The 26,587-nt window shown below is 36.2% G+C and overlaps 2 protein-coding genes across 8 annotated transcripts in view; one reads left to right on the forward strand and one right to left on the reverse strand.

Moving 5' to 3' along the window:
• Ca-beta (Calcium channel protein beta subunit) overlaps positions 1-19,479 on the forward strand; it is a 43,037-nt gene extending 23,558 nt beyond the window's left edge. For 2 of the 7 annotated variants that reach the window (XM_090110378.1, XM_090110405.1), the window contains 5 exons: positions 306-429; positions 1,054-1,194; positions 14,381-14,548; positions 15,248-15,362; positions 19,177-19,478. In XM_090110378.1, the coding sequence (XP_089966504.1) occupies positions 306-429; positions 1,054-1,194; positions 14,381-14,548; positions 15,248-15,362; positions 19,177-19,448 (820 nt within the window). In that variant the 3' untranslated portion in view covers positions 19,449-19,478. Of the gene's footprint in view, positions 1-305; positions 430-457; positions 582-1,053; positions 1,195-14,380; positions 14,549-15,247; positions 15,363-16,628; positions 16,671-17,995; positions 18,081-19,176 lie in introns of all 7 variants that reach the window. The other 5 variants (XR_016457554.1, XR_016457555.1, XM_090110399.1 and 2 more) reach the window with 5 other exon arrangements.
• A 2,902-nt stretch (positions 19,480-22,381) lies between these two features.
• Positions 22,382-26,587, reverse strand: part of rau (RA domain-containing protein rau) — a 73,554-nt gene continuing 69,348 nt past the window's right edge. The window contains exons 4-5 of the mRNA XM_090110309.1: positions 23,659-23,836; positions 22,382-23,450 (exon numbers count right to left, since the gene is read on the reverse strand). Of these exons, the coding sequence (XP_089966435.1) occupies positions 23,103-23,450; positions 23,659-23,836 (526 nt within the window). The 3' untranslated portion in view covers positions 22,382-23,102. The remainder of the gene's footprint in view (positions 23,451-23,658; positions 23,837-26,587) is intronic.

Below are 26,587 nucleotides of genomic sequence, written 5' to 3' on the forward strand. Positions count from 1 at the left end.
TAAAGGGTACGATACATTGCAAAAAATTCAGCAATTTTCCTTTCAAAATAAAGTTTATTGTGTCATCATTGACTTTTATTGCATAATCTCTGAAATTTTGCTGAAAACACAGACCTATCCATTAAAATTCCCTAGAATCTACCAATACCAAGTATATTAATGTAAACAAAACCACATTTTCATCGACAGCACTTATTTTAGGCTTTAGAAATTTGCTAGATTCATTTAAGAAATAGTTTTCTTAGTTTTCTGTCCAAGTCAATAACCGTAATCTAACATAGCTATAAGCGCAACTGACATTGCAGGATAATAATAACCCGCGTGATGGCGGACATATCGCTCGCAAAGCGGTCGCTTCTCAACAACCCGTCCAAACGGGCCATCATGGAGCGATCCAATTCACGATCCACGTGTCTTGCAGAAGTACAGGTACTAATTATTTATTATTTTTCTACAGAATTATCATCACTCGAGTCACAGCGGATATATCTCTGGCTAAGAGATCGTTACTAAATAATCCGCCAAAGAAACCGTTGATGGATAGAGCGAATTCCAGAACGAATTGCTTGGCTGAAGTTCAGGTTGGGTGAATGGGTGTTAAATGTTTGGATGGTGGAACTAACTGTTATAGGACTTGTTCAGCAATGGTTTAGAATATAGATGGTGTTAATATGAATAACAGATACCTGCATGTTGATGTTGACTGGTGTTGGTGTTGAAAGATATTTTTTTTGCTTTCTCGTGTAACATTATAAACTCTTTAAGCCATAAATGTTATATGACTAATATCCAATCCGTCAATACACTAGATGGAAAAAAATATGGCCACTAATATTTGTGCAGATTACTTCAATAATAATAATAACAATTTCCAACCAAAGAACCAATTAGTCTAAAAACTAATCGAACTCTCTAATCTAGAGACTGATCTAACCTTTTAAAAACCTTCATGACATGACGCACCCAACTAACTTCGAATTTACCAATACGTAATAATAATTTTTGACCCAAAAATATTTTATTACTAACATCTTTATAAATGTCATATTCTAGACGGAAATAGAGCGAATATTCGACCTGGCGCGTACACTGCAACTGGTGGTGCTGGACTGCGACACCATCAATCATCCCTCACAACTTGCAAAAACCTCCCTTGCGCCTACTATCGTGTACCTGAAGATATCTAGTCCGAAGGTAAGATATCTATACTATCTATATTATAAAGAGGACAGGTTTGTAATTATGTATGTATGTATGGTTTTCACGCATAAACTACTGGACCGATTTCAAAAATTATTTCACCACTAGCGGTCCGCCCCGGCTTCGCCCGTGGTACATATTTCGCAAAAAGTGGCCTATGTCCTTTCTCGGGTATCAAAATATCTCTATACCAAATTTCATGCAAATTGGTTCAGTAGTTAAGGCGTGATTGAGTAACAGACAGACAGACAGACAGAGTTACTTTCGCATTTATAATATTTCCCCTTCCTCATCGGACCGCGCTCGAGTGTAGACGTGTGACGCCGCTTGCTTGAATTTCACAAAAATAAATATTTCTTATCGTGAGTAATATCCACGCACACAAGCCACCTCACCAACATTACCGTGCACACAGTGACAACCTACTAATATCATGATTCGTTCGCCTACGAAGTCGGGCTCGGACTCGGCGCTAAACATTTTAAACCGAGATACAACACCGCCACCGTCTTCGTTTGTAAATCAGCGTATGAAACGTCCGCGTCGTTTAGAAGAAATAACCAGAGCGGACTTTGATGAATTCAAGGAGGAAATACGACAGATGCTGTCAAGTTTCAAGATTAATTATGACAAAATCGAAAATACTTTATTAAATATCGAAAAAAATATAGCGTTTCGGAGTGAACAACAAGACGAGATGGAAATTAAGATAAAGTCACTAGAAGAACACTGTAAAACGAATCAAGAAACGATCTTGGCCTTGCAGCAACAAGTTGATGAACTCCAACGTTGCTCAAAACTTACAACCATCGAAGTTAAAAATATACCCAAAAAAGATAAAGAATCAAAACAGGACTTGCTGGCATATGTTTCTAATATTTCTAAAAGCCTCAATATTGACTTACAACCATCTAACATTCGCGATATATACCGCATTCCGGGCAAACCCAATACCAAGAAACCTATAATAATTCAATTATCGGACTTACACGTAAAACATTTAATATTTAATACATTGAAAACGTATAACATTAATCATCCGACGAACAAATTAAACTTGACACACGCTGGATTTTCGAGCTCCGAACCTATATTTATAACTGAAAATTTAACTGCAAACGCAAGGAAACTTTTTTATCATGCTCGGGAATTAAAGAAAACCAATAAAATCAAGTACTGCTGGATAGTGGACGGCAAGGTCTTAATCAAGCGGGCAGACGGAGAAGCATCAACGGTCATAAAATCCTTATCGCAACTTGAACAATTTAATGAATTGAAAATATGACTAAGTTCACTAATAATTAATAAACCTCGGTCAAATCGTTAACTTGGTCTCTGTATAAGCTCCGTATTTAATAATCATTTAGTGCTCTAAAAGTTTGTTTAAACAAGTTTTCTCCATAATATTTATCTAAAATAAACTCTGTGTGAACGATCAAGAACAGTGCAACAAGTATTTAATGAAATTATATATAAAATTTCAATCAATTTAGTGTGTAAAGTGATTCTTTCGCAATTAATAAAGTGTCGGGTAGTGTCCTGCGGCAGCATCTCCGTGCAAGCGATTACCGCACGTAAGTCCTGTGAGCGACCGGGTGACATCTCCGTGCGGCCGCTTGCCGTGCGCTACGAGTCAACGCGCGGCAAAGATAAGCTTCCGCAGAACTGACACGGAAGTATATTGTAAAAAAATCACGGCGTCACAGTTTATATATTATTAAGTTAATAATATGAAGTGCTCCGGTTGCCTTAAATCTTTTAAGGATAACAACTTCGTCAAATGTTCGTCTGCGGTCTGTGGAAAAAAATTTTGTCCATTATGTATTGACGTGAGTGGATTATCCGCAGAACATAAAAGCAAATGGGAGTGCCCTAACTGCTCTTCGGCCCAAAAGAGAGGGGGTGATAATAGCAATACCCCGGTGAGGTGCACTAGCGACTCTAATTTTATTACGATGCGTAAAAAAGATACGGCCGCTGCGACGGTGACGGGTGAAGAGGTAAAGGAACTCACTACCGAAATTCGTCGTCTGACCCAGGAACTTTCCTCCGTCAAGCTGAAATTAGAAGACGCTACTCAATCGTTGATACTTTGTAACGAGCGCCTTGATAAACTTGAGGAGAAGGTTAATACAAGCGAATCGCGTATCAAGCTTTTGGAATGTAACTCTGGGCAGATTAATGACCTGAAAGTCACTCTATCTAATCTTCAATGCGAATTAAACCTTCAAGCGCAACAATATCTACGTAATGAAATTGAATTAGCCGGTATCCCGGAGACTTCTCACGAAAACCTTCAGCATATTACATTGTTAGCGGCTCGAAAAGTCGGCGTGGAACTAAGCGATGCAGACATAGACTGGGCAATGCGAGTGGGTCCCCGTATTTCGAAGGAGAAGGGCCCTAACAATACCAATAAGCTATCTCGTCCCGTTGTTGTCCGATTACTTCGCCGTTCGAAGCGCGACGAGATATTGAAAGCCGCAAAATCAAGAAAAAACATTAGTAGTGCAGATTTTAATTTACCCGGAGATGCCTGTAAGATTTATATAAACGAAAGATTAACCAAAGATAATCGAATTTTATTTCGTGAGGCTCGAAGTCTATATAAGAACTTCGGTTATGCCTTCTGTTGGTGCAGTAACGGAAATGTTTATGTTAGACAGCGCGAAGGGAAAAGCGCCATTCATATCCGGTCGCGAGAAGTTCTGGCCAATATTTTTAACACAGACAAACAGGTCCCTAGTCAGCCGTAGTAATAAAATTATTATTTCATTATCTTTCAATTGTAAAAGTCTAATTTATTGTTCAATTAGTCTGAAAAGAATCCTATTTGTCTTATTTATTCATCGAAACATGTTAACCGTGTATAACTTTGTATTGTTCCAACTACTAATGTATATATTACAATCTATAATCTATTTTTATATGTATTTATTTTATTGTATTTATTATAAACATAAAATATTATATTATCTCACATTAATTTTTACTATAGAAATTCATAATATTATACTATTAATACAGTTTTGTACATACACAAATTTGCTACAATATAATCGCCAGGCGAGAAAAAATGTTCTTTGCATTTTTAAAAAATTATTTTCACTTTTTTCTCTATACATAAAATTAATAATCAAATGGATTTTAACAATCATTTTAAATGGCTGCGAATAATATTGCAATAGACTTAGATTCGTATAAAATAAAATGTAACACTGTTTCTAACCTTGAATCATGCAGAACTTATCTTACAAGTGAATATAATTTAAAAATTTTTTCGTTAAATATTCGCAGTATAAATAAAAACTTCGATAGTTTAATTGTAGCATTAAAACGCTTAAATATAGTGTATGATGTTATTATACTCACTGAATGTTGGCTCAATGATCTGTTGCAAATTCCTATACTACCTAATTACACTGCATATAAATCCAGTAAGTTCATTAACCAAAACGGTGGAGTTGTGGCTTATGTACGGAGTGCCCTGAGCGTTTCAGTGTCGGAACCTTTAATCGACGATGCAAATTGTTTGCAGCTTGTGCTGGATGAAAAAACCTGCATATTGGGTATTTATCGCTCCCCGTCCTTCAGAAATCCTTCAATATTTCTTGATACTTTACACATGCATCTTTCAACACTAAATTTTCAATATTTGGTTTTGGCGGGTGATATTAACATTGACATTTTGGCACAGTCTGCAAACTCCTGGTGGTATGATTATTTATGTATCTTAGCAGAATTTGGTCTTGTTCCCGCGATTACACAGCCTACAAGAGAAGGGGCGTGTCTCGATCATATTTTTGTGAAAACGAACAAAGCTGTTGTGGGATTAGTTTGTGGAACTGATATAACAGATCACGATACTGTCATGGTTGGCATGAGACTGGGGAAGATAAAAACTCAAACACCAACAAAGTTTATGTTTAAAAGAAATATAGATCTCATCAAAAACGACCTAAAAACAGTGAATTGGTCCGAAGTATTGGCTATAGATGATATACATGTTTTGGTTGAGACATTTACAGAAACACTACTAACAATTATTCATAAACATACTCAAAAAATTTATTGTTCCAGATCAAAATATATTTTAAAGCCGTGGATAACTCCCGGTCTTTTACGTTGCATACGCCATAGAGATCGTCTTCACATTAAAGTTAAACGAAACCCTCTCGATGCAGTATTACTCCATGTCTACCACCGTTATCGTAACTTTACTAATAATCTGTTGAAAAAACTGAAACGCGAGTATGAAGCCAATATCCTAAAATCTAGTGTAGGAAACCCCAAAAAGCTCTGGAATGTAGTTAAAAATATTTGTTACATAGATAACCACAAAAATAAGCCTTTAGATCTCTTAAATATCAATAAAAATGGAACTACAGAATCTCTTAATATATGTAACGAACATTTTACGTCTGTCGGTGAATCATATGCTACTAATATTTTAAATAAATTACAAATTACTCAAGACACGTTAGCTTCAAGTATTAAATCGAACAATATCCCAGCAAAATCGTTCTTTTTGAGTCCAACGGATACATCCGAAGTTGAAAACCTTATTTTACAATTACGGAATGAAAAATCACCTGGCATTGATGGCCTTAATAATTCACTAATTAAACAGATTCGGGAAGAAATTCTATATCCTTTAACGTCAATATATAATCGAAGCCTATCACTCGGTATTTTCCCTAATAGCTGGAAGGTTGCTGCAGTTTGCCCGATTTATAAAACAGGAGTTCGTGACAATCCCAATAATTATAGGCCGATATCACTTTTAGGTGTTTTTTCGAAAATCCTTGAGAAAATTGTTAACTCCCGACTTACCAAGTTTCTAGAGTCCAATAATCTTCTATCATCTCGTCAGTTCGGTTTCAGATGTCAAAAAAGTACGTCAGATGCTGTAAGCCTATTGACATCTATAATATCTTCACATTTGGACAAAAAGAACGCATGTCTCAGTGTTTTTCTCGACCTTGCTAAGGCCTTCGACACTGTTTCTATCCCGCTGCTGCTTAGAAAACTTGATAATAAAGGTGTCAGGGGACATGCACTGCTATGGTTCGAAAGTTATCTCAGAGGGAGACTTCAATGTGTGAAGATTGGAGAGAGTGTTAGTGCCACGAAAGAAGTTAATTACGGTGTTCCCCAAGGCAGTATCCTGGGTCCCACTCTCTTCATTCTTTACATGGATGATATTCACAACCTCCCACTTAGCGGTGCTGATATTCTTTGTTATGCGGATGACACTGCTATCACTTTTCACGGTGGCAGCTGGGATGAGGCAGTGTTAGCTGCAAGGCAGGGAATGATACAGGTAAACTCTTGGCTCGAACGTAACTTATTGACCCTGAATCTAGACAAGACGAATTTTGTCTGCTTTCATAAGACTTCTGTGTCCGCCCCATCACTGATCGAATTAATAAATGTATCTCCTGACGAATGTGCACCTCAATACATTGAAAGAGTTGAAGTTGTCAAGTACTTAGGTGTTTTGGTGGATCAAAATCTAAGTTTTAAGAATCATATAAATCTTCTGTCTGATCGCGTGCGTAAAATCATTTTCATTATGAAGCAACTCCGCCGATCTGCCGATTTCAAATTGCTCAAAACTATATATTTCGCGTTATGCCAATCACTAATTACTTACTGCATTGGTTCGTGGGGAGGCGCCGTTAAGACAAACCTAATTCGTATTGAGAGGGCTCAACGAGCGGTACTTAAGACTATGTTACAAAAACCTTTTAGATACCCTACTTTTGACCTTTATAAAGACGCTAGTGTTCTTACAGTTCGCCAACTTTTTATCCTTGAAAAATTTATATCGACGCACAAATGGGTCATTACCTCTCCCAATTACAAGAATTATGTGAGAAAGCGTATTTACAAAATACCAAATGTTCGTGTAAATACTTCTTTTGCTAAGCGTTTCAATCCATTTGTTGGTATATTTATTTATAATAAAATTAGCTCCAATTGTAATATTAAAAACTGTACTTCTAGAAAAGCAAAGATCATCGTAACTAATTACCTTAATTCTCTGAACTACGTATCAACAGAAAATCTTCTTGCATCATTATTTTAATTTTAATTTGAGTATAATCGGCACCTATATTATTTCATATATTTTATTATATTTATTGTTATATAAACATTATCTATATATATATGTATATATAAATATATTTATTTATTTTATAAAATATTATGTTAATTGTATTATTTAGTATCTTCAGTATTTATTTTCCTGTAGCTTATAAGCGATAAAATGCCTTTGTACGTGTAAGATATAAGCGTTGATCATACCGAGGACATCTAATTTTGTTTTTTTGGTAAAACGTCTCAGTGCCCACGATACAGGCTTGCCTAGTGTGGGTACTATAGGTAATCCATTTTTAATAAACCTAGATTAAGCCAATATGTGTAAAGTGTGCAACGTCAATCAAAGTGTATCTGTGTAAAAACATATGGTTTTTAAATAAATATATTTTCATTTTTTTTTTCATTTTCAAACATAAATACCTACAACAGATTTATATTTTTACATTGTTTTTTGTAATTTGCACAAATATTATTATGTTTAAGCTATCATTTCTCATCTACCTTTTAGTTTTAATGGCTTTTGTGAGCCAAGTTTATACTTTATTTTTATTAAGTTTTGTGATTTTTCTTAATAATTTTACACTAACGAACATGAAATGGAATTTTTCCAATATAACAATTTCACACACATCATACTACCACAAATACCATAATTATCATATTCACAATAACTACGCCGTTCAACGTATTACTTTCAAAGTCTTTGTTAAAAGTACTGATTCATGCAATTTGTTATCTTCTAACACAGCATATTTATTTTGCATATACCTCCATAGTGAAAAAATAACTGTACAATCATTTTTGAACATTGATGTGACACAAATCTATAACATTAAAATTCGATAATATTTTTGATTTACATGATAACATAGATAGATTCTATGTGTCTACAAGCCAAAGATGCAGCCCGACTGACTGTAAAAAAATGATAAAATACCCGGATAAATATCTTAAAATAATAACTCAAAACATTAGATCAATTAATTGTAATTTTAATAGTTTCACAGTTTTATTGCAAATGATAAACATAGACCTTGATGTTTTAGTTTTAACCGAATGTTGGCTCAAAAGTAATATCCTTTTACCCAAAATAGACCATTACTTTATGTATCACACACAAAATAACAAAAATCAAAATGATGGCATTGTCATTTATATTAAAGATAATCTAAATCATTCTGTAACCGAAATCGACTTTCTGGATGGCTCATGTTTGCTCATAAAACTGGATAACGATACAGCAATCATTTGTATTTACCGTTCCCCATCTTTTATAAATACTACGAATTTTTTGGCATCTTTAGACTCTGCACTGAATTCATTATCAACAACAAGAACCATTGCAATTGTTGGTGATATAAATATAGATATTGCTTGCACGCCACTTGACTCTCAAGCCTCTGATTATCTGAACCTATTAGCCTACCATGGTTTACTACCTGCCCATAATCTGCCCACGCGCGACTCAAGTTGTTTAGACCACGTGATGCTCAAATCTAACTATGAAGCCCTAACCCTAACCCTTGATTCAACCGTTACAGATCATAACAGTATATTATTGTGTCTTAAACATACTGGAAGATTCTCAAAGACTAGACATAGTAATGTTTTCTGTAAAATTAATTACGAACAACTCGACCAAGATATAAAAAGTTATAATTTTCAACACATTACACAACTAACCGACGCTGAACAGGCTACAAAAATTTTTATAGACTTGATTATGAGCTTTATTAAAATTAATTCGTCCATTGTAACTGTGTCTAGGCGTAAACAATTAATCAAACCATGGATGACCCCTGGACTCCTAAGGTGTATTAAAAACCGCGATTTGCTACACAAAAACGTAAGATCTAATCCTACAAATGATATTTTGAAATTGACGTACAAAAGATACAGGAACTTCTGTAACAAATTATTAAAAAAAGTTAAAAGAAATTTCGAAAAGAAAGAACTTAGCGATGCTGGTTCTGATAGCAGGCGTATCTGGCAGATTATAAGGAGGGTTACGAACTGTGTACAACAAAAAACGACTTCTAACGATTTATTACAATTGTCTTCGTCTCCACAGCGTTCAGTAAATGAAGTGAATGAATTCTTCGTTAACGTTGGTGTGAATCTTGCTAGTAAAATTAAATCACCTAGTTTTATCTCGGAAACACATTTCAATAGCTCCGCTTCATCTCCCAGTACATCTTTCGTAATTCTTCCAACAGACCATAGTGAGGTGGAATCCATTTTGACGTCTTTAAGATCGGACTGCGCAGTGGGGTGGGATAAAATTTCAACGGGTTTGCTCAAGAAGCATAAGGTTCAATTAATACCTATCCTAACACATATTTTTAATCTTTGTATAAACTCTGGTTCATTCCCTACTTATTTAAAAAAATCTATTATTCACCCCATCTTCAAAAGCGGCAGTGGTAACTGTGTCGCCAATTATCGTCCAATAGCCGTCTTGCCTGTAATGTCTAAAATATTGGAACGAATAATAAATAAGCAGTTGATCAATTTCCTAGAACATAAAAATCTATTATCTCCAAATCAGTACGGCTTTAGACGTAACATGTCCACTTCGAAAGCGGTATTAGACATTACCAATTATATTATTAAGAATTTAGATCATAAAAAAAAAGTCATCACTATCTTTTTGGACCTTGCCAAGGCGTTCGACACAGTTGCCACTCCCCTGCTTTTACAAAAGCTTGAAAAAATAGGCGTTAGAGGCCATTCACTTTCGATGTTTGAAAACTATTTAAGTCATAGAACACAGTGTGTTAAAATTAATAATAACGTAAGCGATGAACTTCCAATATCACTCGGAGTCCCGCAAGGCAGTGTGATCGGTCCGACCCTGTTTTTGGTATACTTAAATGACCTTTGCCAATTGGATCTCCAGGATGGTAAAATATCTGCCTTCGCCGATGACACAGCCCTAACTTTTATAGGCGACTCATGGCCAGAGGTTTTTCGCAAAGCACAGGGTGGGTTCAATTTAGTGTCAACATGGCTAGCTAAAAATCTCTTGACCTTGAACACCGATAAAACTAATTACTTGGCTTTTTCTCTTCGGCAAACATCTCAACCCCCCCTTACTTTATGTCTATACGCTCACACTTGCAACAATCCGTTTAATCAGCAATGCAATTGCCCCAGGCTCACTCGAAAATCAAGCACTAAATATCTGGGTATAACTCTTGATTGCAATCTTTCCTTTTCTTTACATATAGAACAACTTCAAAACAGAGTCAGAAAATTGATCTATATCTTTAAAACTCTTCGCCATATTGCTGATGGTCAAATTTTGAGACAGGTCTACTATTCGTTATGCCAATCGGTTTTATGTTACTGTATATCATCTTGGGGTGGTGCGCCTAAGACTCAACTCCTGAAGCTTGAAAGAGCTCAGAGAGCTATTTTAAAAGTTGGTACTTTTAAAAAATACAGATTTCCGACAGCTGACCTGTACAAGAGCCTTAAAGTACTGACTGTGAGGCAACTTTTTATATTACATACTGTTCTTTCTCAACATTCTGTGACTCCATTTCAAAATATTATTAAAAGGCGCAAGGATAGAATTTGCGAAGTTGATAAATGTAATTTCGTACACTCCAAAAGATTTAATTGTTTTCTAGCCCCTTCATTATACAATAAAATTAATAAAATATTACCTATTTATAAACTCCCCTACGCTACTTGCAAAACGCAAGTTACTAATTGGCTGCTAAATCTTAGTTATCAGGAGACTGAAAATTTAATTTGTACAATGACTTAATGAAAGTTTTACATTCATATTTCACATTCTTTTATATGCATACACATCTACATCCACTCAAACACACACACACACACACACATACACACACATTCACTTACACAAACGCAGACACAAACATACTCAATACACATACGCACACACACTAACTTATGCCCACACATAATCACTCGACTCTTTTCATGTTCATAAGTTAAGATATCAATTAGTTAATTTACTTTTATATTCTTTATATCCGAACTTAAAAATCAATTTCGTTGACTAAGTTGTGATGACCACCTTAAGATGTTTTTTCTTATATTATATAAATTATATGGGGAAGGAACTGATATCTTTAATACAGGTTACCTACTCGGTAATCTAGCAAAGATGCCAGTCTCGAACCGTTGATTGATATATACCTATCATTATACAGTTACCACAAATGTATTTAGCTCTAAGGTTAGGTTAAGTTAAGACTGAATAAACGAATTTGAATTTGAATTGAATTAGTATGGATGTGCTATTTATTAAATAGGTTTGAAGTTGGTGCCGAACATTAAGCACTTAGTATTAAGCCCGTGCACCGACATCAAACCTTTTTAATAAATAGCACATATAAATAATATTATGTAGTAAATAATAATGTCAAATCTTTTTTATTTCTTACTTTTCCGTTTTTGTAGTCGGTTGTTTTTAACGCAGTTATTTTTATTAGTAAATATTAAGCTTTCCGTGCGATTAGAGCTTTTTATGAAAATTAAGCTCTCCGTGTGATTAGAGCTTCTTGTGAAAATTAAGCTCTCCGTGCGATACGAGCCTTTAATGAAAATTAAGCTCTGCGTGCGATTAGAGATTTTTGTGAAAATTAAGCTCTCCGTGCGATTACAGCTTTTTGTGAAAATTAAACTTTCCGTTCGATTAGAGCTTTTAATGAAAATTAAGCTCTCCGTGCGACTATAGCTTTTTTGAAAATTAAGCCTCCGTGCGATAAGAGCTTTTTGTGAAAATTAAGCTCTCCGTGCGACTATAGCTTTTTTTGAAAATTAAGCCTCCGTGCGATAAGAGCTTTTTGTGAAAATTAAGCTCTCCATGCGATTAGAGCTTTTTGTGAAAATTAAGCTCTCCGTGCGATTAAAACTTTGGGAAAATTAAAATCTCCGTGCGATTAGAGCTTTTTGTGAAAATTTAGCTTTCCGTGCGAATAGAGCTTTTTGTGAAAATTAAGCTCTCCGTGCGATTAGAGCTTTTTGCGAAAATTAAGCTCTCCATGCGATTAGAGCTTTTTGTGAAAATTAAGCTCTCCGTGCTATTAGAGCTTTTTGTGAAAATTAAGCTCTCCGTGCGATTAGAGCTTTTTGTGAAAATTAAGCTCTCCGTGCGATTAGAGCTTTTTATGAAAATTAAGCTCTCCGTACGATTAGTTTTTTGTGAGAATTAAGCTCTCCGTGCGATGAGTTTTTTGTGAAAATTAAGCTCTCCGTGCGATTAGAGCTTTTTGTGAAAATTAAGCTCTCCATGCGATTAGAGCTTTTTGTGAAAATTAAGCTCTCCGTGCGATTAGAGCTTTTTGTGAAAATTAAGCTTTCCGTGCGATTAGAGCTTAATGAGAAAAATTAAGCTCTCCGTGCGATGAGAGTTTTTTGTGAAAATAAAGCTCCGTGCGATTAGAATTTTTTTGTGAATATTAAGCTTTCCGTGCGAATAGAGCTTTTTGTGAAAATTAAGCTCTCCATGGGATTAGAGCTCTTTGTGAAAATTAAGCTCTCCGTGCGATTAGAGCTTCTTGTGAAAATTAAGCTTTCCGTGCGATATGAGCTTATTGTGAAAATTAAGCTCTCCATGCGATAAGAGCTTTTTGTGAAAATTAAGCTCTCCGTGCGATTAGAGCTTTTTGTGAAAATTAAGCTTTCCGTGCGATTAAAGCTTTTTGTGAAAATTAAGCTCTCCGTGCGATGAGAGTTTTTTTGTGAAAATTAAGCTCTCCGTGCGATTAAAGCTTTTTTGTGAAAATTTAGCTTTCCGTGCGATTAGAGCTTTTAATGAAAATTAAGCTATTAAACACCGATTACTCCGAGGTTTCTGAACCGATTTACGTGATTCTTTTTTTGTTCGATGCGGGATGGTGTCGAATTGGTCCCATAAATTTTTTTTTTCGGATAGGCCCAGTAGTTTTTATTTTATGAGCATTTTTGTCTGTACTCGATGACTAAGTTGATATGTAGCAAGTCACTTTGATTCACTTCCCGGTAACCGATTGAGCTGAAATTTTGTGTACGTACTATGTAAATTTGATAGCGATGAAATATTATCATGACATGAAGCTGATATATAATTTATTGACTCGTTTGGGCTCGTTTGATTCGTGTTGAAAAATACACTAAAAAGTATTAAATAAAAATAACTGCGTTAAAAACAACCGACTTCAAAAACGGAAAAGTAAGAAATAAAAAAGATTTGATATTATTAACTACTACATAATATTATTGTACATATTTCGCAATAAAAAGTGGCCTATGTCCTTTCTCGGGTATCAAAATATTTCTATACCAAATTTCATGCAAATTGGTTCAGTAGTTAAGGCGTGATTGAGTAACAGACAGACAGACAGAGTTACTTTCGCATTTATAATATTAGTATGGATTAGAAAGCTGCATCTTCACTAAGCAACATAGGCTATAAAACATGTAGGTACCACGGGCGCAGCCGGGGCGGATCGCTAGTATTAAATATTTATTATTACCTGGTAATCCTGGTTGCTTTACGAACCAGTGATAAATAATTTCCTTCTGTATTTTGACGATTCAAAAGCGCTTTTAAAATTTATTGGAATAATGTTACATTATGGCTTATGTATTTATTTGAATTGAAATAACGGTTACCTTTCGTGATTCTTTTCCAACTTTTCTCCTTTGTATCCAATATCTGCTTTGGTACCATATTGTCTTAAAGCAGTATTTCCAGTGTGGAAAAGTACAGCACTATCACTTTCCCATGTCGGAAATAGTGCCATCACGTTTCCCACATTGGAAAAAATACTGCTTTAAGACATCTTCTTCTTAGTCGTACACTCTTGACAGAGTGGTCGTGGTTATGGTGATGGTGCTCTATTCTTGTTAGATGTGGTCACTTCTTTGTTCGCTCCCTGTCCAACAATTTCCAAACCAAGTCCCAATGTCCAAACTTAAAGCACAAACCTCCATAAAAACATACATACATAATAAAAATTAAATACCTCAATTATTTTTTTCTATTTTTCCATATTATCTGACCATAAAAACATTATCTTACGTTTCAATACCTGATCCTATTTTCCAGGTGCTCCAGCGACTAATAAAGTCCCGCGGCAAGGGGCAGAGCAAGAACCTGTCGGTACAAATGGTGGCCGCGGAGAAGCTCGCGCAGTGCCCGCCGGAGATGTTCGACCTGACGCTGGATGATAACCAGTTGGAGGACGCGTGTGAGAAGATCGCGGAGTATTTGGAGGTTTGTGTTTTGTTTGATATGATAATATTATGTTAAATTTGCTGTTAATATTTTGTTAATTATTATTTTTTTGTTTTAGAAGAGAATGTATAGGACGTTAAAAAGTCGCTTAAAATATAGAGCGTATTTTCTTTGAATGATGATTGCAGTTCTATCCTTTTTTTAATTTAAGTTAATTTTTGTGAATAAAGTAGATGTTTAGTGAGTTAAATGTTGTTCGTGCAATTAAAAACAACGTCATCGTCCGCTTATGTCAGCTGTTGAGTTTGTTTTAGTTATTTTAAGATTTTGTTGTATCAGCACATAAAAATGTGAGAAATATTGGCAGCACAAAAAATTGCATAGCTTTTTTGAAGTGAAACTTCTTTAGGCGCGTTGAGGATAAAATTTCAAGGTCGCTTCATGGCATTACCGTCACGTAGTAGTGGCAACGATTTTGATATTTTTGAATCAACAATTTACTCTTCTGACATGTGTGCTCGACACACATGCTCTATTTTTCTTGTTTCTACTTTTGGACCTACCATTTCGATTTCTCATCAATGCCGTCACAATAAGTTACAAGTGTTTATGGGCGGTGGTGACCACTTAACATCAGGTGGCCCACCTGCTCCTTTGCTTGCTCTGACATAAAAAAAAAACAAAACTAAGTACAACTATGTTATGTGTAACACATTGAACACTTGTATATCGTTACAGAAGTACTGGCGCGCGACGCACCCGCCGGCGGCGGCGGCGCGCGCGCCCGCGCTGCACCCCGCGCACCCCGCACACCCCGCGCACGCGCACCACCCCGCCGCGCACGCGCAGCCTGGTGAGTACACGGGGGGAGTGGGAGTGGGGATGGGGATGTGTGGGGAGTGGGGATGGGGATGTGTGGGGCGTGGGGTGGGGTTGGGGATGAGTGGTGATGGGGATGAGTGGGGATGGGGATGTGTGGGGAGTGGTGATGGGGATGTGTGGGGTGTGGGGATGTGTGGGGATGGGGATGAGTGGGGATGGGGATGTGTGGGGATGGGGATGTTTGGGGTGTGGGGATCGGGATGTGTGGGGAGTGGGGATGTGTGGAGAGTGGGGAGTATGTGTATGGGGAGAGTGTAGTGTAGATGTGGTGAAGATGGTCATGGTTATGATATGTGTGGGGAGTGGGGATGTGTGGGGCGTGGGGTGGGGATGGGGATGAGTGGGGATGGTGATGTGTGGGGAGTGGAGATGGGGATGTGTGGGGAGTGGGGATGTGTGGGGGATGGGGATGAGTGGGGATCGGGATGTGTGGGGAGTGGGGATGTGTGGGGAGTGGGGAGTATGTGTATGGGGAGAGTGTAGTGTAGATGTGGTGAAGATGGTCATGGTTATGATATGTGTGGGGAGTGGGGAAGTGGGCAGTGTGTGTTTGGGGAGAGTGTTGTGTAGATGTGGTGAAGATGGTCATGGTAATGATATCGATGACTGTGGTGGGGTTAGTAGTATTAATGGTGATGATTATATTAGTGAAAGGGATAATGATGAGGATTGTATTATGTGAAAATTTTAATAATTATGATAGTAGATAATTTTCAAATGATAGTCTTTTTACAGTGTAATACACTAAATTATTAATTTCCGGTAATACACAATTTGAACTAAGCCATATAAGTTTCATTAATGTGATAATTTTTGAAACATAATACTCTTGCCAATCTCATACTCATTACACATTTACAATAGGTGAAAAAGGGACTTTTTCAAACTTTTTGAAGTGAAAGAAAGCAGATGAATATCCAAGTGAATTAGTGTAAAAAAAATCTGACCGTAATTCGTAATACCAAAATTCAATTATGAAGAAGAAGAATAAAATCTTACAATAATTTTCACAATCCGTAATTTCTTATGCAACAATGTATAGTACATCCCTACGAAGTCACAGGTTCAAAATTGGTCTATCACATACACATCTAGAATATTTTAGAATAGTCTATAACTGACAAATAACGTATTTTAATTTAAAAAATCCCAGACAATATCATTTTAAATTTAAAAGTAGATTTTTATTTTTAACATGACGTTTTATAACAAACACATAATATACTGGTTTGGTTAGGTTACACCGGCCGAGGTCAAAGGCTGTCACAAGTGTACTCAGGTACCCGCATATATAGTATAAATGTTGTATCGTAGCAGTACTAATTGTTGCTGTAATAGCCCTACTGGTATCTATGCTTCTATAGGACCTTCAAGTTTAGGGGCAAGATCATTGCCAATAAAAAATGGGGGTTATAATTTTTAATAATATTTTTTATCAAATCTGGGTTTTGGGAGTTCAGTTCGAATGGAACTGATAAAAGAAACTTACTGTTTACACAATTCGTTTTAATGATAGAATCTTCATTCATTTATACATTTTTACTTTTACTTACGATCCTAAAAATCTCTTCCCTGACAGTCATGATAATTATCATTAAAATTTTATTTACAAACTCGAACATATTATTGTCTAAAACAATTAAAAAATCCTTATATTCAATTCAAACTTATTGTCATGACTGTTTGTCAAATTCAGAATGGTATAATAAATGTCTATACGTTATCATTTTTTCCTTGTAGACTTTCCAACCCTAAAACTTAGAAGTAGACTTCATTTTCATCTAGACATTCGTCACCTAAATTACCAATTCCCTGTTCGCCACTTTCTATAATACAAATTTCATCACCATAATATCATCTATGTATGTAAATATTTCTTGATATCTGTAACTAACAAATTCATTATCTCTATTGAACCCCCTGCTCACTCGGGAGGACACCGGGAGAGGTCCGACTCCTACAATTATGAGAGGGAGCGAGGTAACTAACATGCAGATGTCAGTTTCACGAACAATCGGGATAAAAAGTTATTTATAAATACGCTTTCCCTAAGTCCTTTAAAATTGTAAGGAAACTTTTATGGAAGAAAACGTTCAGTTTCCTGAAACTGATGTCTAATTTGAAGATTATGATAAAACTTATCTATGGGGTATAATTATACACCAATTTGTGATTACTGATAAGTTTTGTAATAATTTTATCCTGAAATTCAATTAACTTTTTATACATAAGTTTTAGTCACAAAGATTCACAAGAAAACAAGCTTTCACGGCAGACAACGGCTTAAAATATTAATGATAAATCTTAATGATAGCTGACGGCTGACGGCTTAAAATATTAATGATAGCTGACCTCCTTCGTTTCTTAATATTGTATGTCCGACGTTGTATTGCACTTCACTACTTAGTTCATAATCTCCTGATTCAAATGTTTCATTTACACTTCAGCATTACGCCATTCACATAAATGTTGTAGTCTGTATGTTGTCGCTTATTCGAACATCATTTATATGTATTGGTACGCTTTTAGAGCTATAGTGTTCACCGTGTATCATTACAAATGTATTATAGAATCGTCCACTTCATTAGTTCCTGTTCATTTCAGTAAACGCGGCAGGACAAGCACATTAGCATCGCAGAAGATCATATAATCCTGTTGTCATTTAGCAGACCGACGAAGCCCCATCCAGGTTGAATCATTTTGGTTCCCAAGTTTTTTTGCTTGTCCCACTAATCATGGTGTCGCTTCTACTAACTCAAATAGTTCCTCACAGATCCGTTACTATCAGGGGTCACTTTGCACTGTCGTCTTTAAATTTATCGATGTCTATTCTATTTCAAGCTTTTTTTATATTAAATATTGTCTCTGAATCATCTTTGGACTGGCCGTTTACTTATTATTTATTTCTCGTAACATTTCAACTCAAACCTACGTTCAAAGATGGCAGACCAATGCTATGCTACTCAGAAACGCTTAAGGCGCTACCCGGCAATTTCGACTATGTTCAACCTCTATAAAGTCTGGTACAACATAAAGCACAATACCGAAAAAAATATATAAAATAGGATGGTCTTTGATCTTTAATTGCTCGCGAGGATTTTTTTCCAAAGTTAATAGATTTCTAGAAAAAAAATGTGCCGTGGTCATCGATTTTTTCGCAAATACTCTATAAACTTCGTAACCTGCTGACTTAGAGCTCTGAAAATTTTATGTTTAATAAATTATCAGTTACACAACAGTCCCTGACGAGGATTTTTTGTTTCACTGATTGGTTTCTTTTTAAATACAAAATGCGAGGAAAAAAGAAGGTGCAGCGGGAGAGGTTTGAGATCCGTCAAGTATGGTCAAGGTTATTAGCGCATGTATAAGCCTTAAGGGCTTCATCAGGTGTGTGGTTTGCAGCGGCGCCGCCCCCCGCGCCCGCGGCCGCCGTGCTGCCCAGCCCGGGCAAAGTGCGCAATGTGGGGGAGCTCAGGGCGCCCCTCGTTACCTAACAGGGCCCGTAAGTGCGTGCCAGTGTGAGCGCCGGCCCTCTCCCAGCCCTCGTGTGCCGTGTGTCTAACGTGTGTCTTATCCTCTGCCGGTCGACGTCCGATGCGAGATGGAACGGGTAGAATTGGCCAATCGTTACATAGATATGATAAATGTAAAATGTTCATAATAATCTACCTTTTCCATCTCGCACTTTAACCCTGACCGAGACGGGCAACATAAAACAGACAATTGGTTTGTTCCACTAACCCCCCCACCATATTAGAGCACATAATAACTCGTACCATCATCAGGCGGCAGGTCCCGCGCGCGGCCCGAGCGGCTGGAGGAGGAGTACTACGCGCGCGAGCAGTACCACCGGTACCCGCGCGAGTACCCGCGGGACTACCACGAGGGGTACGCGGGCGAGTACCGCGGGGACGAGGCGTACGGGCACGACTACACGCGCGAGTACGCGCGGGAGTTCCCCCGCGAGTTCCCGCGGGAGGAGCGCGGGGCGCGCGCGCGGGACCGCGAGCCCGGCGACGAGTTCGCGCCCTCGCGCCGCGCCCTCAACGCGCTCTAGCGCCCGCCGCGCCCCGCGCCCCGCGCCCTACCGCCGCCCCGCGCCCTCCCCGCGCCCCGCGCCCCGACAGCGCCCCGCTCTCACCCCCCAGTACCCGCCTCGAAAGCACCGACATTCGCCGTTCACCGAGCTATCCGATCAATTTTACGTCGATACTCTAATGCACTTTCGTCGATGATATTACTCATTAAGTATTGAATTGTAAATATAGATAGGTCCGGGGCCGGTTGCGGGTCGCTCGGCGCCGCTTGCGGCCGGTCGGTTTGCGATTTTGTGTAATTTCGGTATATTTTTAGTATTCATTGTCGCGCATAAAGACGCTGTTTCGATTACTGAGCTTTAGTGCCACGCTTCGAAGACGGTGTGAGTGATTTTTGCCTTCGAGTTATCGAATCGATTCGGCATTTTTGTTTATTTCGTTGTTTTTACTCACTGCGACTGCGGGCAGTTTAGTTTGAAAGCCTGGTTTTGCTGAATTAAAATGTAATAAATTTGATATCGAGCATCGTTTGATCGACGACAGTGTACCACTTGAAAACCTTGTAATGTTAAAAAGCCTTATTATAGTAGTTAGATGTGTAAGTCCCCGAGATCTTGCAATTTTTTGTAAAGCTTTTATCATATAAATCAAAAATATTTAAATTAGCATAGATTTTCGCAGACCGCAAGATTTTGCTTATTTCCATAGACGAGAGACTTATTTAAAAAAATTGTTATTGAATATTCAATATTATATTTTGAAGCGGTACATTGAGTCACGAAATTTCTGCATAAGTTATGAAAATTATATGTTGTATGTTAATAAATAATATATTGTGTAGATTTTAAGAATTCCTATTTTTAATTATGATTCCCTTGTTCCACGTTTTATGTTAAGTTTCTGTAAAAACATTAAGCGAATTGTTTTAAATTTTACCTAAGATTTGTCCACGATTTACCAACGAAAGAACAGATTGAAGTACTGTCGTTTATTAAATGAAAAATGTCATAAAATTCACAATTATAATTGATATATCTGTTATATTTCAAAGCTTGATTAAGGCAGGAGCGAGTCTCGGCTTTCTTGTTTTGTGTAAGTGATTGTGTGTGTTCGTGAGGAGAGATGTAGGGATCAATGACGTCATAGACATTATTGCCGTTCGTAAAAAAGTATCTATCTTACTAATTAATCAACTTGCAAAGCTAGTTAGAGGCGCTAGTCACACACAAATTAAAAAAATACTTTACAATACTTAATTTGCATGTTTTTGCAATTCATCATAGCATCTTACTCACCAAGCTATCAACGAAGTTAAATATTTTTCATATTACCGTAGTATTGTAGTAAAAAATGTGGGTACTTTTCTACGCACGGCGCTATGCGTTCAAATCGATATAGACAGCGGCCGTGAGCGGACGTCTACGGAAAGCAGTCTTCAATTATTTGCTGGCTATTTAATCGCTTGGTGATTTTTTCTGCAATTATTTGTACAAAGGCCGTGTCTATAAGTATTTGAATGTATGTCTATGACAACCCTTGCACTGACGGTACGGATCATGTTATGTATAATACTGAATGATAATTCTAGTGCCGTTAGATATTATCTAATACCCATTTTTGGACATACATACTCTTGTAATAATTATAATGCATCGTCTGTACTTCATTGTTGCAATCATTTGTAAATAAAATACTTTATATCGATTCTGGTATTTTTATTGAAACCTTTACCAATTAGTTTTATAACCGTGAAAACGGCTAAACACGTGATCCGATAACAAAATAATAGTTAACTGTTGAAGGACTATTAAACGCTTTATTGTAATTTTTAAAATACACGTGAATAATTTTATTGAACAAGCTGAATTTTGCCCTTTTTTGTCATGATAAATTAATTTTTCATCATAATACCATTCTGCTAATATTATAAATCCGAACGTTTATGAGAATGGATGGATGGTTGTTTGAACTACTCTTTCACGCAAATACTGCTGAAACGATTAAAATGAAATTTGGTATATAGGTAGCTAAAGACCCAGAATAAGATAGGCTACTTTATACTGGAAATCCCACAGTAACGGGAACTTTGCGGGTTTTTCTTTGAAAACGCGGGCTAAGCTGCGGGCGGAATTCTAGTAAATCATAATACCTTTTGCCTTAATACCTGGGGCCGTATGTTAGATGTTTACACTTTACATAATTATTTGAAATGTGCTCTGACATTTGATACCCCACATATATCTTTTTTATTCTTTACTCTAAATCCCTTAGAGGGCGCTGTAGTCAATTTAATGTAACGTTACTTAAAACCAGCGGTCAATGAAAAGTCTTCTAACGATACCTTAATTCTCTAATTATTATTACAAGTTAAGAAGTTATGAGTGAACAGATGAACATCCATACTCAGTACTCACATACATAGAGGTCAAAATCATTCCTCTCCTATTGCTTCGACATAGTCGGGTAAAAAGAGATATATTTATACTTTATAGTTTACTTTGACTGCGTCGAAATAACAATTTTTTTTCAGGCATTTAGCATGCATTTGGCGTGACCAAATTTATCACCTTGTTGTTCACCATCATAGTAAATTTTTCTGACTAAAATTGAAGTAAAAGGGATGAAAAATGAAACGAGCATATAAGAAAACGTAATCATTTAATTTATTACAGGCATTATAATTGACATAATCCATTCGGGCATCGCCCCACATAAATAAATTAAACATCACAATACATAACAGATAAATATCTAATCTTGCCTCTTTGGTGTCTACTAGCTAACGTTATATTAATTTTATTTACAATTTTACACCCAGTGCTTGGTATACAAGAGTTTATTACATACAGGAATATATCGTTTTACGTTGATGACGTAAGACTAGAAAACTATGTATAATCATTTATTCATTTTAAATAAACAGAAGAGAAAATTCGTGTACGGAAGGTTAACAGAAAACACATTTTAAGATGATTTACAATATTTCGAATACAATGTCAATTCTTATTTATTTTCCGATGAAGGTAAAGTCGCTTTTTAAAGGGATTTGGGTACTTTTGTATGGGCTAGTGGCGTCGTGATGACATTTCGCGGCCAGTAATGAAACTTGTCAGAAAAATCTTATAATAAATCATCTAGATTCTAGGTAAATGAATAATACAAAACCAAATATCTCTGTTCCTAATACGTTTCGAGATTTGTGTTCATAATAACTTCCGCTTACAATATATTGCTCTTTTAAAATATCCAAGTTTCATCACTTGCTGCGAGAGTTCATCACGACGCCAACTTTAAATATAACAGTAAATACATTGGTAGTAATACTTATCCTAGTCCCTAAAGAACTTGTGAACATGTCACCTATTATATTAAATAAGCTTAGAACACAAATTCTAATTGCATTAATGGACAATTTTTTACATACTTATAGTTATACAGAAGTTCTCTTGAAATTATTTAGGTACATATAGCTCATAGCTTCACAATTACACCTGGGTGATTCATATGAATGTTATAATACTAGTTCTATCCGTCCACACCTTAGCCTAAATATTTACAATCCTCTCGATCTTTGGTACAAAACGGTCCAATATTTACACTTTACATTTTTACACTCGGCGCTTATATTTCAGCGCTTTCTTTCCAAAATTAAATCGGACTAGTTTCATCGCTAGTCAGATGTACAAGTAGTCGTTTTTTGTTTCTCTACAGTAGCTTATACTGGGGAATTTGTATACTGGGCTGTATCGTCTGTTGTCGTCTGACTCTAGGGAGAGAGCGGACAGCGCTCTGGAAGCTTCGTCGTCTTGGGTGTCGTCGGGGGAGGGGAGCGGGGTGTGGGGCGTGTGCGGGGGGAGGGGGGTGAGGGGGGCGAGGGGCAGTGTGCGCGGGGGGAGGGGGGGCGCGCGCGGGTTGCGGCGCACGCGGAAGTGGCAGTCGCTGTCCGACGGCCACGCGCGCTGGACGAGGAGGGGGAGGTCGTCCGGGTGCAACTTGCGCTCGTACTCTTGGGAGGGGCAGACCTGGAATGAAATTGTGGAATTTTAAATAGAGTCAAAGACAGACGTAAGGACAGAAAAATGAGATTACAAAGAAATGTCTTTTTTCTACAATTTATCGATAGCTTTAGGCAAAATACATGGAACCTCAATGTTAATAACTTAATAGACAAATCCTCAAATTCTGATTTAAAAGTAGTTCTTAAATAATTATCAAACAAAATCAACCTACCTCATACAAAGAGAACCTCTCAACGCCCTCATTAGAGTCGTAACAGTGTAGCAGTATCGCTAGCAGTTCATCAGCTGTCGTCCTCTCACTCGTTAGCAAACACTTGTATTGAGATGACGACATTAGTGCTGAGTCGTAGATCTTCACGAGACCACCTGGCCGCATTTGCAGAGAAAATCTGGAAAGAGAAACGTCAATATTAGGAGAAGAACATGAAAATAAGATCATTGATGGAGTTGAAACTCAAAATCAAAACAAGTTTCTAAAATAATACGTATGCGTTAATTGATATAAGCACTGAACCTATTGAAATGTCGCATAAAATAACTCAAAACTCAGAAATAAAATTAATCTAAATAATAAGTAGTACATTGTAATTTGTAACATAAGATTAACATTCTAATGTTACTATGTACTACAAATACAATAATACTAGAATTTATAATGTAACGAATGAAATATGTTCTCAAATAGATTAAAATATAAACAATGTAACACGTAGCAACGAGCAGATAAATAAGCTTGTTAAAGATAAATCATCAATCCATACGCATCCACTTGAAATAATTAAATGTAACGATAAATTTGAAGATGCACTAAAAGGCATTACGGGAACATTGAATAAAGAACTCAGAATGTTAAAATATCTGATGGACATAAAAATTAAATTAAATGTTTATGATATGTTTTTCGTTCGGAACTTCTTTGATAAGGAAACCTATAAATATTAAGTACTATAACTCGTGTATAATAAATATTGCCAATCGGTTAAAAATATTGAATTTCACTTACTTTTACCATAAAAAGAGAAGACTAAAATCTCACGTAAACGTGAATCATAACAGCTATAATATGATTAAAAAAAGCATTCTCATTATAACATTTTATTTGTACTCCTAATTTCTATCAATAACATGTTTATGAAATTAATCTATACCTTAAAAAATAAGTTCTTAACTCTCTGGTAGTCTATTTATAACTTCACTTTCTTATCCATAACTCTATCAGTTACAGCAATAACAATAGATATTACGTCTACGGATAATTTTAACGATTATTGGTGTTATTTACGGTCATAATCACCATTGTTTGCGTAATAATTATCACAACGGCAATAAAAAAGAAAACTATGACGATACATTGATGATGCACTTCTGATTAATGGATTTCTTACATTCCTGGTATATTTAGATAAGTTTTGGTTAAATCTATACTTGATATTATAAAACTGAAGAGTTTGTTTGTTTGAACGCGCCAATATCGGGAACTACTGGTCCGATTTTTAAAAATTCTTTCGAGCTGTTAGATAGACCATTTATCGAGGAAGGCTATTAATAGGCTATTTATCATGTTGCTAAGACCAACAGGAGCGGAGCACTGCGGGTAAAACCGCGGAGCGCAGCTAGCATAAATTAAAAGTAAAGTTCGTAGGTACTCCTATTTCCGAATCAAAAATCATCTCTACTAGAAAGAAAAGCATCTTTTCTATTATTTAAAAACAACATAGAATAAAATCATCATTAATTATGAGATTCTCAGCAAGTGAAAGGGCTATAACTAGGCATAACTCTCTGATTGTTTCCTCTACAAGCCATCCGTAATTACTCATTACTAGGCTAAGAATTTTCTCCCATCCGGCGGACCTTGTTACATTGATTATAGCAACAATTCCCTTCAATCATTTTAATTCAGCCTTTATAAATCAGAATTGAATGAGAAGAATGTAAACAATGCTATCAAGTCATTAAAGCGCAATCAAAGTGCCACAAACAATACAGACGTCACAACAAAAAAAGAACAGCCATACGGTCACAGGGCTTGGAGAAATCTTTAAACTTTTTATTACTGTCGTGTTTATGCGCCAGGAATAGCACCGGAAAGGGGACAAAAGCGTCTTTTTCGAGCGGCTAGCCGGTGGTCCTACGAATGTTGTAGTAACACTGTTTTGACAGATTTTCGACTAGAACATCAACGTTTTGACAAAACCGCTAACAAATGGAATCGGAGAAGACGAAAATTTGTTAATTATATTGCTGACAAATATCTCAATTTTGAAAGAGAAGCAAATATAACTGCTGCTAGTTTAACGAAAGAATGCTAGTTGCTTTCAAAAGCATCTCAACTATTACAACCAAGATTATCCCAGAACTATTTTAAAAACATTGTCCAATGTTTATTGGTTTTCTTTGTACTTATAGATTTTGATGCACTATGATCATTATTCTTTAAATGTCATAAATTTAGAGTATATTATTAGTAAATTCTATTATAATAGGAAAAGGTCAAAGATTGCAATTAAATATAATTGCAGACAACAAAATTGCCATAATAATATAATTTGGGTGCAATTATTTAGATAGAAGTAATTACTTCAATTATTTGATAATTAATTATTATATTATCAACAGTCAAAACAGAAAGGTTGCGAACTTATAGTGCAATTGGCCTAAAATTGAGATCTAGTTGTGACCTAAATTTGATAGCCCAGTACTTTGAGGACGAAACCAAAATTGACCAACAATGTGATAAAAATATGAAATAACTTTCGTAAAGTAACAATTTATTTGAAAAATAAATATTGATTATAAAATAATAATGTTACAAAAAGATCCGATCCTATCATTTTAGACATAAGCCAGCGCTAAGTTGTGAACAGGTTGGAATTTTACATTAAGGAGTACTTGAGTAAGTTATATTTAGGATTTATGTTTTATCCAAAAAGCACTTCAAAGAAATCTTGGATATGGCATGTAAATTCTTTTATTTCTTTTTTACAATTAACTACGTGAATCATGATACAGACAGAACAGAACACATCGATTAACTTTTTAGGTGTATGTTACCACCACTAATTCGAAAATTCACTTGCACCGAGAGAACACGGATAAGAGTTAAAATATTATCAGAAAATAATAATCTTTATCATGTT

The sequence above is a fragment of the Colias eurytheme genome, chromosome 2, assembly GCF_061535395.1.
Source record: "Colias eurytheme isolate Ceu_HAF_F1 chromosome 2, ilColEury1 Martin Lab GWU primary, whole genome shotgun sequence".
NCBI lineage: Eukaryota > Metazoa > Arthropoda > Insecta > Lepidoptera > Pieridae > Colias > Colias eurytheme.